Below are 17,741 nucleotides of genomic sequence, written 5' to 3'. Positions count from 1 at the left end.
GGGAGGGTTGAGACAGGGTCTTACTATGTAGTTGAGATTGACCTGGAACTCACTATGTAGTCCAGGATGGTCTTGAACTCCCAGCGATCCTCCTGCCTCAGCCTCCTGAGTGCTGCGATTACAGGCATGCGCCACCATACCCAGCTAATACTGAGCAAATTTGTCTCTATTTTATCTTAAAAAGGTTATGAATTGATAATCAATTTTTTAAACAAAACTTACAAAGCTGAGCATCAGCATGAAGAGTTCCTCCTTTAGGATTGAGCTTCTGAGTTTGGATTGCAGGAACTGGTTTATATGATTGACCTGTGGCCCTGTACATGGCTTGAACCCATAATATCCGGTCCTGTTCATCATCAGTGGCAAATATTACAGTATCTCCTTCTTTAACAGCATTAAAAAACATCTCGCCACCCTGAAGGCCTGTGGAGGAAGAAAGATATCATTAAATAATCAGCAGATACATTCACTAAAAGTAGATTTAAGATTCCATGTCATCTCAAATTATAAAATATCTTTGGGAAACAGTCTATAGGAAACAGTACAGAAGCACTGTGTAAAACATACAAACATATCCCACAGAAATACACGGTATAATATGATATTTCATGCCAGCAAAATAAGAGCTTTGCTGAGAATATTCACCATTTTATATGTGGGGGAAATATATATGATGAATTTAATAAGAAAAACATAAAGCTAAGGCAAGAACGATATACATATCGTATTGTGTTCAATTTTCACAAAACTATCACAAGAGAAGATATTTTGTATTTCTAAATGATCAATTATTGAGTATGGTTAGAGATTTCTATTTTTAATCTGTATTTGCATTAATTTTTCAATCCTTGTTTATTAATATTAATCTATCTCTTAAATTGTTATATTAATGACAATAATATCAATATAATAATTTGTTCATTAGTTTTAAATACCAGGGGGCTAGTATTATGCACACTATAGGCTGGTGACCACTTATCTGAAATGCTTGGGATTAAAGTATTTTGGAATTTGGGTTCTTTTGGAGTTTGGAATGCTCACATATACATGAGTTATTTTAGGAATGGGACCCAAGTCTAAATACAAATTGCATTTATGTTTCTTATAGGTATAATTTAAAGGTAATTTTATGTAATCTTTTTATTGCCTTTGTACTTTGATGCCCTGTGTCACAGGATGAAAGTTGTAGAGTTTTTCACTTCTGGAATTATTTTGTCACTCAAAGACATTCCAGATTTGGACAATCAAGATATTTGAGCTAGGGATGCTCAACATATGCTAAAAAAAAAAGCAGAAAAAAAATGAGAATGTGTCCTTTGAAAGAAAATTAGTGGAATGTAACATATACATTTGTCATTTCATTCCCTGTTTTCATTGTAATTTTTTATTTCTGGTAAAAAATTTTCTATACACAGTGCTGATGCTTTTCACACACTCTATCAAAGTCATCTTTATATAGTTCATAATTTTACTAAACTAGGAGAGATGAAGAATTATGGTTGAAAATACCATCTCAAAAGATATAATTTTAATCTCAAAGTTTTCTCCAGGCATCTTACTCACCAACTGGGGATGGAAATGCAGAACAGATGCAGAATATTTATAAGGATTTCATGTATTCAGATATGGCAGGAAAAGTAGTTTACTAGAATTACCTGGGTGGGGATCTGTATAATCCACAGTGTATCCTTCAAGCTGCATTAATTCTTGTGGTTCAGACTTTTTTTCTCTATAACTGCACATAGCAAAAGTGTACTGACTAACCTGCTCAAGAAAAGAAAAAGTTTACAGATTGGTCACATTAAACTGACCAAATTCAGTATTTAGCTATCTATTTCTTTATCAAGTCCTTCCCCCTACAAAATAGCATATGTTTTCATATAAATTATTACTTTCAGCATTCTTAAAAACCTAGCTTGGAGATTAAAGTACATTTCATTTGTCAGTTTGCAGCCAGTCTTCCATATGCTTAGGATTCAGCATTACCCAGGTTAATAATGCCCTGGACAAACTTCTATGAGGTTATTTTAAATTATTTTTCAGTATTCTTTGAGTATTTTGTAATAAAACTACTTTTAAATGAGAAAAAAAACCAACAAAGGTATTTCCATGCTGAAAAACAGAAACAATATTAAGCATACCAAAACGTCATATAGTCATACATGGGGCTTTTCAGATATAGCTGGATCTAGGGTGTCTGATGCTAGATTAAGTGTATGACGCTGGGATTAAGGGTGTGTGATTACTAAATTAGCCCAATGATTATTTGGCATAATTCTGGGTGTGGGTAATTGGAAGGTCTATCCTGAGTGTGGGTGTCATCACCCAAATGACAGTAGCCTGGATGGATATAAAGGCACAGAAAGAAGACTGTTTGACTGCTGCTCTTCAGTACTTTGCTGTTTTACTGCCTTCTGCCCACCATGAACTGTTTCTCCTCTGTGAGGGCCCTCTACCATGCCACCCTACCTGGAAGGCAGCAAACTATGAATTTACACCTCCAAAAATTGTGAGCTAAATAAACCATTGGTCTCATATACAGAAACCCTAAAGACCTTATCAAAAACAGTTTAAGCTAATAAATGAAATCAGTAACCTATAGGATACAAAATCAACACACAAAACCTGCAATTTCTACACAACAATACTGACTTAGTAGATAAAAAAGAAATAACTACCTACTCACCTGCCCATCCATCTACCCACCCACTCACCCAATGAGAAATTTAACTGGAAAGGTGAAAGATCTCAACATAAAACCTAAACAATATTGATGACAGACACTGAAGACATAAAGAGAAAGACAATGTATTTTCACGGACTGAATTAGTATTCTTATTCATATTATGAGTTACCAACAAATTCAGTTAAAATACCATTCTTCAAAGATAAAACATCATAAAAACTATATGGATTTATAAAAGACCCAGAATAACCAACTGAATCTTGAACATAAAGAACAAATTTGGAGAAACCACACTATCTGACTTCAAAATATTCTACAAAGTTATAGTAACCAAAACAGCATGTCATATGCATAAAAGCAGATGCACTGGTCAATGAAAGAGAACATGTGTATGCAACCAACTTATTTTTGACAAAGGTGTCAGTAACACACACTGTGGAAATATTTTTCTATGAATGGTTCTGGGAAACTGAATATCCACAAGCAGGAGAATGATATTAGGTCCTATGTCTCACCATATACCAGGATTACTTCAAAACAACTCAAAATGGATCCTTAAAAAAATATGACTCAATACTATGAAATTTTTACAGTATAACAAAATACAGAGGAAATGAATCAGGACATTGGAATGGACAAGCATAGGCAATTGAAGTGAAAATAGACAAGATCATATGTGTTACAAATGAATTAAGCAACAGAGTGAAGAGACAATGTACAGAGAGAATATATTTACAAATTATATAGATAGTAAGATGTTAGTATCTAAATTATATCAGAAGGTCAAACAACTCAATAGCAAAATTCCCCACATAATCTAAATTAAAATGGGTAAAGGTATGACTGTTCCTCAAGAGATGTAGAAATGACTAACAGGTAAATGAAAAAAAAAAAGTCCACATCACTAGTCATCAGGGAAATGAAATTCAAAATCACATAAGATACCATCTGACCCCAATGGAATGGCTATTCAAAAAAAGAGTGTTGCAGAGGATATGGAGAAAATGGAACACCTATACATTTATGGAATGTAAATTAGTATAACCATGATAGAAAAACATATGGAGGCTCCTAAAATATTAAAATTAAGCTGGCACATTATGCAGCAATACCACTAGTGAGAACATAGCTAGTGAAATGAAATTAGTGTATCAAAATATACTTGCACTACCATGTTTATTGCAAAATTCACAATAGCCAAGATATGGAAACAAAATGAGTTCATTAGTGGATGAATAAATAAAATGTAATATCTATATGCAGTGAAATAATATTCAGCTATAAAAAAACACAACTGAATCCCATCACTTGTGGCAATACAAATGAACTTGAAGGGCATTGAGATAAGACAGACACAGTAAGACAAATACTGTATGATCTCACTGACGTATGGAAGCTAAAAACAGTTGATGTTATAGAAGTTGAGAGTGTAATAGTGATGACCAGAGCTGGAGAGGGAGGAGGGTAGGTGTGCAGAGAGGCTGGTCAGCTGTATTATAATGCTACAATTAGACAGGAGAAGTAAGTTGTAGTACTCTACTTCATTCTATGTCCTAGGGAAAAACAATAAAGTATATTTCAAAATAGTTTTAAAATAGAAGAAGGTTTTGAATGTTCTCACCACAAAGAATTAAGCGATAAGCTCCTCAGATTCAATCAGCACACAATGTATATATGTATTAAAATATCACAACGCAATTCTACAAATATGTACAATTATGATCAAACAAAATACCTTCTGCAATTATTTTTCAAATATATAGTCAAAGATTTTATATTTTCCTAATATCTCTTTGGATGTATTCGTTTTTGCAATATCCCATAAGATAGTTTATCTATTAATTCTTCATGAAATTCTTTCAAATGTTGCTTTGTACAGAAGAAATTTAGCTCTACATCTATCATTCACTCCCAGGTCTCATCATATTAGTTTTCCCTTAATATTCAGTATCTTAACATTTAATAATATGTAGCATTCATTATCAACATATGTAAACATAGTCTTTATTGTGTTTATTTTTTTTGCCTACCACTAGTTCTTGAATCAGTCCACCATAATCATTTTTTCTGTTTGCAAAACATACTTCTAATTTGTTCTTATTGATGACTTATAGATTAGCTGCTTACCCAGTATTTGAGCCTATCAATCCTACCAACACTGTGAGATATTTTTCCATTGTTAGAAGCCTTATGTCTCTATGTCAAAATATCTGATGAAGTTAATTGCCTTTCTCTGGGGTTGCTGTTAACTGTTCCCTTCATCTGTTATCATGTAGCTTCATTTTGAAATTTCTAAGGGTCACATGTTTATTTTGGTTAGTATTCCTGATCTTTCTTTTATAATTCCTGCTGATGTACATTTTAGAAGTTTGCATTATGCTTTCAAATGCTGCCTGTCCCATTTTCTTTCATTTTTTTACATTCTATGAGAAATGACACAAAGCTTATATTTTTCCTCAATATCTTTTAAAGTCTTTATATATTTATCTATCTCTCATTTCTGAGTTCTAAGTAATTTATCAATTATCAATAGTATTCTATAATTAAAAACATCACTAATTTTATCTTTAGATGTGTCTAATCTACGGCTTAACCTAACAGTTTTAATTTCAGTGACTGTTAACTTTTATGAGTTCCATATGGTTCCTTTTGAGATTTGTTAATTTTCAAAGCTTTGTTCTTCTGATATTCTTTTACAGTTTTAAACCTAAATATTTCATTAGCTCAAATACAACTATTATATAGTCTATGCATGTGAAAACTTTATAACTGAAATTCTTGGTGAAAACAATCACCTTAATTTTGTAATTTTGAGTGAGTATTTGGTTCATTTTTATGTGTGAATATCCTAAAAACTCTATCTTTATCAGTAGATATCCTAAAAAGTTAAGAAGTTATCTATAAAATTTTTTAAAAATATCAGATGCCCGAAGATTATCACCAATCAAGATACGTTTCCATGTTAGTTATTTTCCCTATACTTGATAAAATAAACTAAGATTTCAATAAAATACTTTTTGAGTACAAACTAATAGAATTAGGGCTAATTTTTCTTCATCTTTTTTTTACTAGCCTGAGGGAAAATCTTTTTTCTATCTATCATTCCCCTGAAATCTAGTTCTTTTCAATTCTTTAGGAGATTTCAGTTCCAAATCCCTACTTTAAGTATGCCTTTAGGGCATGTTTCCTTTCTCTGAGTCAGTAATAAAATCCCAAGCACTCATCAAAAACTACATCCACTAATCCTATGCTCCAGTATCACTGCAACTGATGCCAACTCCAAAGTTTAGTAATCGGATTGTTTTTGATCCCTGAGATGTTCCATTATCTTGCAGTTCAGGCATGCATTAAAAAAAAGATGCATATGGCATCCTAACCAGCATTTTCACATACTGGGCAAAAAAATTCTTATAATTACCTTAAAACTATCTCATATTACCAATTTAAAACTCTTCACTAATTCTTCAATTTTAATTTTGCTTCATGGAGTCTCTGAACAATAGATCTAACAAGTATGTAGGAGAGAGATTATATATGTCACTTTCTCTACATTCCTGAAAGAAACGGAAATTTGTAATGAGGGGGTTGATGTACAAAATACAATGTTAAATCTGTTTTATGAATAAATTATAATTACTAGACATTACAGGACTTGTATGAAGTAATATTTTTACAATAAATCACTAACAAACTAAAAATATATCAAGCGTATCATTCATAAACTTCGTATAGTCTTCTCCCATTTGGGAGACTCTTAAAAACCTCACTAAGAAGAGCCCCTGGGCATATTACCACAGGGATAATCTGGCATCTGCTGGGAGACAAATGAAGAGCACTGGAAAGTCTAACTTCCCCATAAGGCTTTAAAATATTTTCAGCAATTATTATTGAGAATATACAGCTACCACTGTGTAAGGTACCCCAGACATATTATTCTTCATGACTCACCCACTTTAATTCGTTTTTTAATTTGAACACCCATGCAGAAAAAACATTACGTTCGATTTTAAAATACATTTTATTTCTCAATCTAGTAAACTCCTACCCTTTTTTCTCAAGATCTTTATCTACTGTGCACCCACTATTTTTCTAACTGCATTAACTTGCTTCTTTTTTCCTTGTTTTGGATACAATCTCTCCATAATATGCACAAAACTAGCTTTCCCGGTATTATGGTTTAGATGTAGAGGGCCCTGTCCCCCAGTTCTCATGTCCTCCGAAGTGGATCTTTGGGAAGGTGATGGAATCACCGGTGCTACACTTAATCAGTGAATTCATCCACTAATGAGTTCAGTAGCTAAGTGTGCCGTTGCAGGGTGAGGCCCTGTTGGAAGAGGCAGGACATTAGGGGATGACCTGGAAGAAGGTCTCCTGCCCCAGCTCCTCCCTTCCTCCTCTGCTTCCTGATTTTGAAGACATGACATAATTCCTCCTCCAGACCTTTCTACCCTACTGTTTCTGCCTTAGAGCCAGCTGCCTATGAACTGTAAAGACACTCTTCTCCATTAAGATATTGGTGTCAGGTATTTTGTCCCAGCAATAAGAAAATGTCTAAGACACCTACTACGCAGCACAAAGTCCATGCCTCTAGATTTTAACATGAAATTTATTTGAATTCTATCAATACTACAATCTACCATATTTTAAAATGCATTATTTTTGAAAGTGTAGAATACATACTTATCCTGTTTTAAAAAACACTAATAATATGACAGCTCAAAATAATTCAACTTGTATTCCTAAATGCACTTTCAAATTTCATAGCAAATGACATTTGATTTCAAACATCAATAATCCATGTAGACTACCAGGAAACAAAAAACACAGGCCAAATTTATTCCCTTACCCAAATAGTAGGTGCTGCCTGACCACTGTGTGATGGACATGGATGTAACAGGCATGGAGGAATACGGCCTACTTTTTCAGGACACACAGTTAGCTGTGACAAGGCCACAGTCATAAGAAAGCAATGGAAATACTATGGAAACAGAAATAAGCAAACAATAACTTGGGAAACAACGAATGAGGGAATGATTATTCACATTACAAGAATTCTTACCTCTTGAAAAATATCTGATTTATGTAAGTAGTGTGCTCTTTTGATATATTGTACAACATAGAAGAAAGGTAAAGCCTAAATATTGGCAGGTATCATGAACTGAAAACCAGTCAGGAAAAAATTAGTAGTTAGGAACTGAAATGGTAAATAACACACATAGTTTCCTTCTAAATCTGGCTTATATATAAAAGGGCATACTGTATAAGAGCACACAGGGGGTTGGATTTCTCATTATGTTTACTTCCTGATAATACTGTCAAGATTCTATAAGATCTTTATCAGCAACAATTAATTGAAAGATCACTGTTACATCTTCTAGAAATGTAGATTTTGACTATGTTTTGAGAATTCGAAGAGAATGCATTTGAAAACTAGAAAATATGACATCTAGAGGACTTAAGTCTCACTAAATAAGGAACAGTTGAACTGAGAGCTAAGAGCCACTGAAAAGAGAATGACTGAAAAGATTATTTACTCTCTAAAGCTGACTGGTATTGAGAAAGGAGATATCTAGGTCCTTGAGACTATGATCTTTACTTTAGCATTCCTGGATGAGGCATTTCACTCTCCAAGATCACCCAGATGGAATTGATCATTTTGAGTCTAGAATATAAATCCCTTTTGGCATTCTAGTAAACCACATTATTTATGATCTCATTCTGAAACCTAAAAGCAATGTGTTCCCAAATAACAAAATTACTGCATTGTTTCTGTCAAAGTCATTATTTAAGATAGCACTGAATCCATAATCAAAGACTACTAAGAGAAAAAGGGGAATCAATAAATAGTTCAAGGAATTACCATTTATAATTTCTCTTCTCTGATATGACAAGTATGAGATTTAATCAATTTTAATTGGAGTTTATAACATTAAGAGATAAAGGATGGCTTTACAACACAGCCACAAATGATATGAGGCATTTTCTTGCACACACTCTGTGTGTGTGTGTGTGTGTGTGTGTGTGTGCGAGCGCGGGTGTGCACGCATAGCTTCAGTACATAGCATTTGCGCAGAGCCGCTACTGCACAAGAATATCTGAAGAGGCTGAATCAGAGTAAGGCTATTTAACAGACTGTAACTTTTTCGTATATATATTCTATATGAAAACAGGTTGAACTTTTGAATTGGCAGGTAGAAGACAACTCTGCCAAATACTATAGTTAAAGCCCCCACTTGAGTGCACAGTTCTACTCTCTCTATCTGCATGCACGACACATGAAAAATACTTGAAGGTAAATGAGGTACTTTATGGCAACCACAGCCACTGCTATGAACATATTCCACGCATTTTCTAGAACCAAACATGTTAACTTGTACCCTACTTTTATTTTTTAAAGCTGAAACTTTTGATGCTGCCGATAAACTCCACTTAAGTTGATAACCTGTCCCACAGCAAAGAATGGTGATGCTATGTGTTCAATCATGCTTTTATAATTAAGGTAAAAGTATCCGAGAGGAGTTACAGAGGATTTGGGATGGTACAGCACCCAGTTGGAAGCTTTCTTCAAAGTGGTTCCTTCAAGTAACTTCAGTCACGTAAGCTGCTGAACGTCCAAAGGGTCTAAAAACACATTCCAGAAACTTGGGAGAAATTACTATATAATGTATTTCAGGCTAATTATGAATACTGTCATAAATAAAGTTCTAATTAGGACTTGAAAATTACTATTTGTTTTATGGCAATTAAATGTAACTTTAATCACTAAAAATTATAATACTTGAATTTTTAAGAAAACATTTTCTTTTGAATTTTATTAGGCCTCAAATTAATAGCTATTCTGCTTTTTAATTTTTTATTTGCCTTTTATTTTTGGAAGTCTCTTTTAATCACCAGATATACGAATAGTGCTCTTCAAAGGTCTGGTATTAGCCAAATAGTTAAGAAGTCCCTATCCATTCCCCCAAGTCTGCTATTAGGGTGTTGTCAGAATTTATTTCTCCAATTTCAAGATGGAGAACAAGGGGAAATGAAGTTTCTACCTCAGTTTTCATTTTCTTACAAGCATTTATGCTCTTGAGGCTCAGACAGGAATATCTCTTGTTGCAGTATATGGTCCTTGATGCTCACAGGAAAAATTATTTGGAAAGTAAGGTGAATTTCATTTTTTTCACTAAATTTTGGGGAATAATTCAGCTATAAACTGAGAAAATATGAAAACAATTACATTTTATAATGTATCATGTACGTGTTCAAGGCATCTAATTCAGAATGTTTAAAAAATTCTGAGAAAAATAATTTGTGACAAAAACTCTACACACTTTCTTAGTCTATAATAAAATAATATTTATTCACAAATGAATTGAAAAGGTAAGCCATATTCAGCTTAGGAAGGCATCTTTAATAATGTTTATTTTTCAGGTTATCATAGAAGTTGTAAATGTATCTGATATTTGTGTGTTTATCTGTTGTGTGTCCCTAGAATTGCAATTAAACTTCAGTATAATATTTTAGCCCCTAAAGCTTTTGTTACAGGATTTAAAAACATTATAGTTTATGTAGGCATTTTTAAAACATCACAGAGATACATAATAGTACCGTTAACAAGATCTTAGAGGATAACAAGTATTCCATAAAAATAAATTTTTTGGGGGAAAGAGCATGGAAACAAGTTTAAGCACAAAAATTAAAATAAAATAAAAGGTTAAATACCTTAAGTTATAAGCTGTAAGTTATAAAATTATAAGAATATTTAATTATATTATGCAAATTTATAAACAATGCATTTTAGAAAGTACAACCATTGCAGTTATTTAAAAAATTTTTTTGAAGTACTGGGGATTGGATCTAGGCTCTTCACATTAAGTTATAATCCTATCACTTCTTTTAAAACAGGATCTTGCTAAGTGGCTGAATTGTCCAAACTGGAACTGAACATGCAATTCTCCTGCCTCAGCCTCCCATGGAAGTAACTGTAATTATACAAAATTATTTTAGAGTCAGATTAACAACAGGTTAAACACTAACATGATCATTCTTTTTACCCAGTCTTTTACAAAGACATATTTGATCTTTCCTTGATGTCTCTTAAAGAATTGACAGTTAGTGTATTGCTAACAAAATGCTAAATTACTGACCATAATTTTATATATATTTACTTTGCAATCTTCCTCCATGTTTTTATGGATATAATTCCCTCTCTTCCACTCATTCAGACATTCATGCATGTTTTCATTTAACAAATACTGACTCTGCATGTGGGCCTTGCTGTAAAAGCAATTCCCAAGTCAGAAAATTACAATTTCACAGCTTAAGAATGGAGGAGAGAAATTAATTACAAAGATGCTGGAAATAATTTTGAGTGCCGAATTGTTTTGCAATATAAGCAGAGTACAGAGATACACTGTTTTCATGCTATGAATGAGCTGAGGGCTATTAATTCTCCACATCTCCTTGCATTACATGGGTCATTCTCCACTAACATGGAGGTTTCTACCTACAACTTTACTGAAAAACTAAGAATCTAGTGACTGGGTTGCTGAAAGCATTTGGTGAGTGACTATATAAAAGAAAAGAAATAGGACAAAAATGTAAATGAAAACAACTGGGAAGACAGAAGTAGGAGGCAACGCATCTATATATAGTTTTGGACACCATTTATTTGTAAAAACTATTATCTTGGGTATATATTGGAATATGAATTAAAAAATCATTCTCTTAAAAACAAAGTAGATGGGGCCGGGGATTTGGCACAGTGGTGCTGCCACCTTGCAAGCACATGAGCCGGAGTTCAATCCCTGGTACCAAAAAACAAACAAACAAAAAACCAAGTAGATGACTGTCTAAAGTTTTTAGATCAATTATTTTTAATGTTGTCATGTGCTAAAAATTTTGAACTTTACATTTGTAGCCCACCTAAAATGTCAAAATTTTAATTGCCATTTAAGATCCAGATTTAAAAATAGCTGTCAAAACTATGCAATAGGGCTGGGGATTTAGCGCAGTGGTTCCAGCACCTGTCTTGCAAGCACAAGGACCAAGTTCGATCCCCAGTACCAAAAAAAAAAATATTCAATGTAAAAATGCTTACATTAATGGCGCCTTTTCTGTACAAGTGCAGGTGTGGTTTTGTGCTTTGTGTTAAGTATTGTATTTCTAACTAGTTTGAAATAATACCAGTATTTTTAACATGACTGATATATAAAATTTCAAGTCCCAATTTGAAGAACATTTTAAGAAAATTAAAAAGAAAAAGAAAAACCTCTATCTTTAGAAGACTCACCCAATTTCTATAGGCATAGACATTTAAATGATGATATATTTAAACTTTCATTATTTTAGTTTGTACTATTTTATTTTAATATCTCAAAAACTACTCAACAGGCCTAGAGTCTGTCAAAGATAATTGGGCTTAAAGATATAACAAAGACTACAGATGGAAGAGTAATGATATACTAACGACAAACAAAGCTGTCACTGACAATTAAGAAATCTGACCCATGAAAGAACTTTAAAAAGTGCAGTTTGGCTTTTGGAATACAGTGGCACCTAAAGCAACTTAACGTTAATTCTATCCTTTTGACTCACTGTTTCTTGTTCCATTTACATAAAATGATGTCACATTTCATACTTCTTTTGATTTCTTTAATACTCCCAAGCTTCTGACCTTTAGTCATTGTTTTTGGATGGTTACACTAGATCACATTCCCAAGACTAAGTCCACAATTAAAGCACGGAGAAATTTGGGTGAATTCTTTTGAATAATGTTAACATCTTATAGCTCCTGACTGCTAGACCAGGTCATCCAGTCCAGGGAAGACCCAGAGTGTTTTGCTGAGAGTATAATCAGTATCAGCTGCCGAAAGACCAGTCACAGGACCTGCTCCCTGTGCTCCCAGTTAGAAGCAGTCTTGTATTTTCTACTCTGTGCCTTACCACATGCCATGGAATTACACAGAAAGTAGTGGTCTGACTTACTCTGATCTAGCGTCTAGTTCTCACTTTCAAGCTTCCTTGTGTATTACTAAGCAAAGGTTATATAATTTACTATATTGAAATTGAAGTGCATCAATGATTAAAAACTCAATATTACTGACCAAATCCATGCATAATAACTCCATAAGAATGGATCTGTCAAGAATTGGAGGATATAAGTAGACTCTAATCTGAGGACAGCCTTAATCAGAGCTCAGTATCACTACTTTTGATAGGACATGTTCACTTACTTGCCGTGGTCACACAATGTGTCTGCATCTGGTATAGAAAACCTCCCATTTTGTTCTCAGTTGCCAATCTGTTCAACACCTGTCCACATCTAGACATGTAAGTTCCAACAAAGACTTTAGAGACCACAGCCATTCATGTTTATATGCTGCATTACTACTGTAGGGATCACAGTAACAGCTGGCAGCTTAGTAACTGCCATCATCTAATTTCAGTAAAGATTAAGGCTTTAAAAATCTTTAGCTTGTAATATTTGTGGGAGAGGCCAAAAGCGCTGCTAGAGTTCTTTAAAAAAAAAAAAATCCCAGAGCTTAATTTAATCAAAGAAAATGAACACAGTTTCAAGATCTTGATAGATTTGAATGGAATATATATTTATTATTAATTCTCTCGACCACATGACTTAAAAAGTATTTAGCATTATTGCACAAATTAAAAAAGAGTAGTCTTTCATAATGATGCTACAGGAGACTCACACACATTAATTTAACATATATTTAGTCAATTTCTACTCAGGGACCAGACAATGTTTAAGTAAACTAAAAGAAAGATAAGGTTCTTATTTTTATGGAACATACATTCTAGAACATGTAAAGAGATAAAACAAATCTATAAATAGAGAATTTGTATAGAAAATAAATGTTCTGAAACACAGACAAGAGCATAACAGGGAATTAGCTGGATAGGATTAAATTGGGTCAGATGAAAAGGCACATTTGAAAAGATAACATTTGAACTCACATCTAGGTGGGTAGATAGAATGAGCTAACCATGAGTATAGAAAAGAAAGCAGAATAAATTTCTATATAGGTTTAGGAGTAGTCAAACAATCTGGGTGGAAGTTTGGGAACTTAAACCAAAAGCATATTCACAGTATTCAACAAAACCTACACTGTGTATGCATTTGAGCAGAGGCAGGCTGCTGACTTGAAGATGTGAAGCTCCTACTGTGCAATTAATCCGGGGTCTGCTCTGTCATGATGGAAGCTTGGGGCCAGAATATGCAGGGTCTTCTCTGGGTTACGGCTATGGGCTATTCTAAGGACAGCAAGAAATCAGTGGAAAGATTTATGCAGTGAATTGTCACATTTTGAGTTATGCTTCAGATTATTACAGAGATGTAAAGCACAGATTATTAGCAGAAGCGTAGAATTAGCAGCAGAGAAAACAGGATGCTACTGTAGTATCGTACGTGAGGATGATGGCTTTAATGGGTATCATAGCACAGAAGATGGAGAGAAACAGTTGTAAATGAAACACCATTTTGGCAACTCAAGAATATTTTCTGATTGAAATTCAGGTAAGAAAGCAATCAAAGATTACATCTAGGTTGTGGCTTAAGTATGCTCAAATATAACTTAAATAATGTTCCATATAGAGTTTTGAGAAGGAATGTAAATTAAAAGTGAGATATTCATTTATCTAACTAATATTTTTTGAGTCTCTACTATATGTCACAGGCACATTGTGTTGAAGACAGTATAAAATGTGTATGCAAATGAATTCATACATATACATAACGCATGTGTATACATATTTTAAAATAAAGTCATAATAATCTCAACAAACAGTAAGCACAAAGAAATTTAATTCAGATTTTACAATATTGGAGAATTTTCATTCAGAGGTTTTCTGTTCTTTCATGTAGTATTTGCCATAGAATCTAAACTTGAAAATGACAAAACACAATTTATTTTAGGAACACATAGGGAATATGGCAAAGAGAGGAATTTTCATATTGGGATCACTGTTCAGTCCATGTAAGATCACCTTAATTTATCTGTCCCAACCTCAACCGATGTTGAGATGTCTTTTATAATTTAAGCTTTTGAGATACGAAAACACTCTTTTAAAAATGTTTTAGGGCAATTTTAAACAATTCAGTATGTGTCATTGTCCAAAAGCAAATAGTAAAAATCAATATGTGCATTAGCATAATCAACACCTTCTTTTTTTGCTATGCAAAGTGCAATTATTGCAAAGTATAAGTCATCTTAAAAACGAAGCCTAAAATAAAAACTATTTTCCTGTGACATTTTGTACCGAAGAAATTCTACAACCAAAAAATTTTTCAATTTTTGTTTCCATTGAAGATGTGCATTCTTAAGGATAAAATCACATGCAATTTAAAATAGTTGTTAACTCCAGAAAAGTAATTTAAATAAAAAAATCTACAGCCAAAGCTTTAGTGAATATTTAAGCATTGAGTAATCTAAAGATTTAAAATCTTAACGTACTGGCGACCTTTAATCCTGAAATATCATTTCTATTGGAATACTTTCACATAAACACAAAGGTCAATATACAAGAATTGCACATATATTGATGACCGCATTATTGAAAAACGTCTATCTTATGCTAATCTATACCTTAGAATCCAATCATTCACTTAAAATGATAATGTGGGTTTTTTACTTGTTGACAAAACTATTTCTCTGTGAAATATTTTTAGAGGGGAACGAAGAAATTCACAGAAAAATAAACATGGAGTTATTCCATTAGGGTTGCCAATGTGTGTGCACATGTGTGTATGAGAGAGACAAACAGAGAAAAACAGAGAGACAAAGACAGAGACAAATATATGAGGCATAATATATATGAGAGAGAGAGAGAGAGACAAAAAGACAAAGAGTGAGAAACACCAGGCAACACTATTAGCAGTGGCTCCTTGGCTAGTTATTTTTTAGTTGGGGTGTTTGTGTGTGTGCGTGTGTGTGTGTGTGTACAGGTGAGTGTGTTATTAAACTCAAGGACTTCACTCTGAGCTACATCCTTAGCACCCTTTAAATAAATTTTTATTTTGAGACAGGGCCTCGTTAGTTGCTAAATTTCCCTGGCTGGGCTTGAACTTGCAAGTATCCTGCCTCAGCCTCTCAGAGTGCTGGAATTACAGACAGGTGACACAACCCAAATTGGCTAGTTTGAGAATGAGGTAGGAATGATGTGGCAGTGCTGGGAAGAGTGCTAATGGGGCCTTTAATTTTCTGCCATAAAAGCTGTGAGGTTTGGTTTTATCCTACACTAGGCCTGTCAGATATAAAACATACAGCTAGAGAGCCAGTATTCTATGATATCTTGATCTGACAGCAGTGCATTCCTTTACTTCACATTCCCTTATATCCACAAGAAAATATCAGATGACATCCTAGACTAAACCTGGCCATATAAATGAAGTTCATATTCTGTACTTCCTAGTGGCATTCCTAAATGCAGAAGGATTCTGCCGCTGTCGACCCCCACGCATACAGAATCTTGCAGAAATCAATAGGCTGAGATAGTTTCTTTATGTTTAAAGCAGATCTTGATGGCATCTTATTAAAATCCCTTCTTGTATGTCTGCAGCATGTACTGATCACTCAGTGGCATGGCTGACTGTTTACATTCTGTGCCAAATCAGCTGATATGTAATTAACATTATGTCTTGATAGCCTGCTGTTGTTTGCAGCAACTTCAAGTCGTGCTTCTGACACATCGACAACAAGCAGTGAACACTTGATACAGGGCCAAAACAACATAGATGTCTACTTCAGTTTCCAGTGATGTCATGCAGTAAGTGGACTTTATGAGCACAGGGCTGTTTATGCCATCACCCCTGGCCATTTTGTCCAATGTAGTAATACCATTTTCTTCCTCATGAGATTAATGATCCACAGTGATTACTGGTATATCTGTTTGTCTTAAATTGAACTGTAGTTGTGTGTATTAATTTAGTCACAGCTGTATGACAAAGGAATTAAGAGTCTTACAGTCTAATAGAACTGGACTCACTTGATTCTACTGTATGCTAAACTGACCTTGAATAAATTACATCCTTCTGTGCACTAGTTTTCTTTTCTGTATAATGGGGTTGATAATACCTACCCATATAGCTTATTCTGGAGAAGTAATAACACATTAAAAATGTTTTACATAAATGCTTGAAATATAACAATGATTATGGGAAAAGGTAAGTATGTCATGAACTCTTATATTTTTTACAAAATATGCAACATCTGGGGCACAGTTATTTGATAGGTGTTAGCAGAATATAGAAGAAATAATTCCATTTGGTCAAATCAGAGAATTTTAAAGATATTAAAATTTTTTATAGTGAATTACAATATACTATAATATAGTAATTTATACCAATGACAATGTCCTAGTCTAATACTAAAACATTGGAGAAACATTTGAAGTACATCCTTCAATATCACTGTTATTTTCAATTTGACTTAAACCAAAATCTACCTTCATTAAAAAAAAATAAAAGCCTATTAGCAAACATGAGGCTCCATCATTCTAAATATGTTAAGGCCAGAATCTAAACAGGAACCAAAACCAATCTTACTAACCAGTTAAACAAACACCCAATATTTACAATTTTTTCGTTTTTTGGATTCTAATTTAAAAATTGTATTTTTGCCTTTAATTTTAATGCTTTTATGTGTCTTTAAAAGTCTGCACCTCGTGGCTCCTCAAGTGTTCACTTTGAACAATGACTTTGCAGCTGGTCAAACCTGACTCTCAATCAATTTTTATGAGTACAAATTCTTGGGCTGATGGCTGGGTCTCCAGCTACATCACTCATATAATACACTCACAAGTGGTGATGAGATTCACATTATCACCAGAGCACCATTCTGCCGATGGCGGCAGCAGACACAGCAGGGGCATTCTGTCCTCCTTACGACAAATGACTCCTTCACCTTTCAATAATGCAGCCTGCAGGTATGGACGTACAAGCTGAGTGTGGATGGAATGAGAGCTGTCTTTAAAAATACTAATAAAAACTACCCAGCTCTTCCCAATGGGTCATTCTCTTTGAATCTCCATATATATATATATATATATATAT

The 17,741-nt window shown here is 33.7% G+C and overlaps 1 protein-coding gene across 21 annotated transcripts in view; it reads right to left on the bottom strand.

Annotated features, from left to right (window-relative positions):
• The window catches only part of Cadps2 (calcium dependent secretion activator 2), a 554,060-nt gene that overhangs the window by 163,556 nt on the left and 372,763 nt on the right, over positions 1 to 17,741 (bottom strand). For all 21 annotated transcript variants that reach the window (XM_033758047.1, XM_033758048.1, XM_033758050.1 and 18 more), the window contains exons 10-11: positions 1,656 to 1,764; positions 223 to 423 (exon numbers count right to left, since the gene is read on the bottom strand). In XM_033758047.1, coding sequence (XP_033613938.1) covers positions 223 to 423; positions 1,656 to 1,764 — 310 coding nt within the window. The remainder of the gene's footprint in view (positions 1 to 222; positions 424 to 1,655; positions 1,765 to 17,741) is intronic.

The sequence above is a fragment of the Fukomys damarensis genome, unplaced genomic scaffold (assembly GCF_012274545.1).
Source record: "Fukomys damarensis isolate Sample0158 unplaced genomic scaffold, DMR_v1.0_HiC HiC_scaffold_4, whole genome shotgun sequence".
In the NCBI taxonomy this organism is placed as follows: domain Eukaryota; kingdom Metazoa; phylum Chordata; class Mammalia; order Rodentia; family Bathyergidae; genus Fukomys; species Fukomys damarensis.
The sequence above is the reverse complement of the archived record's forward strand: the minus strand, read 5'-3'. Positions and strand labels throughout refer to the sequence as shown.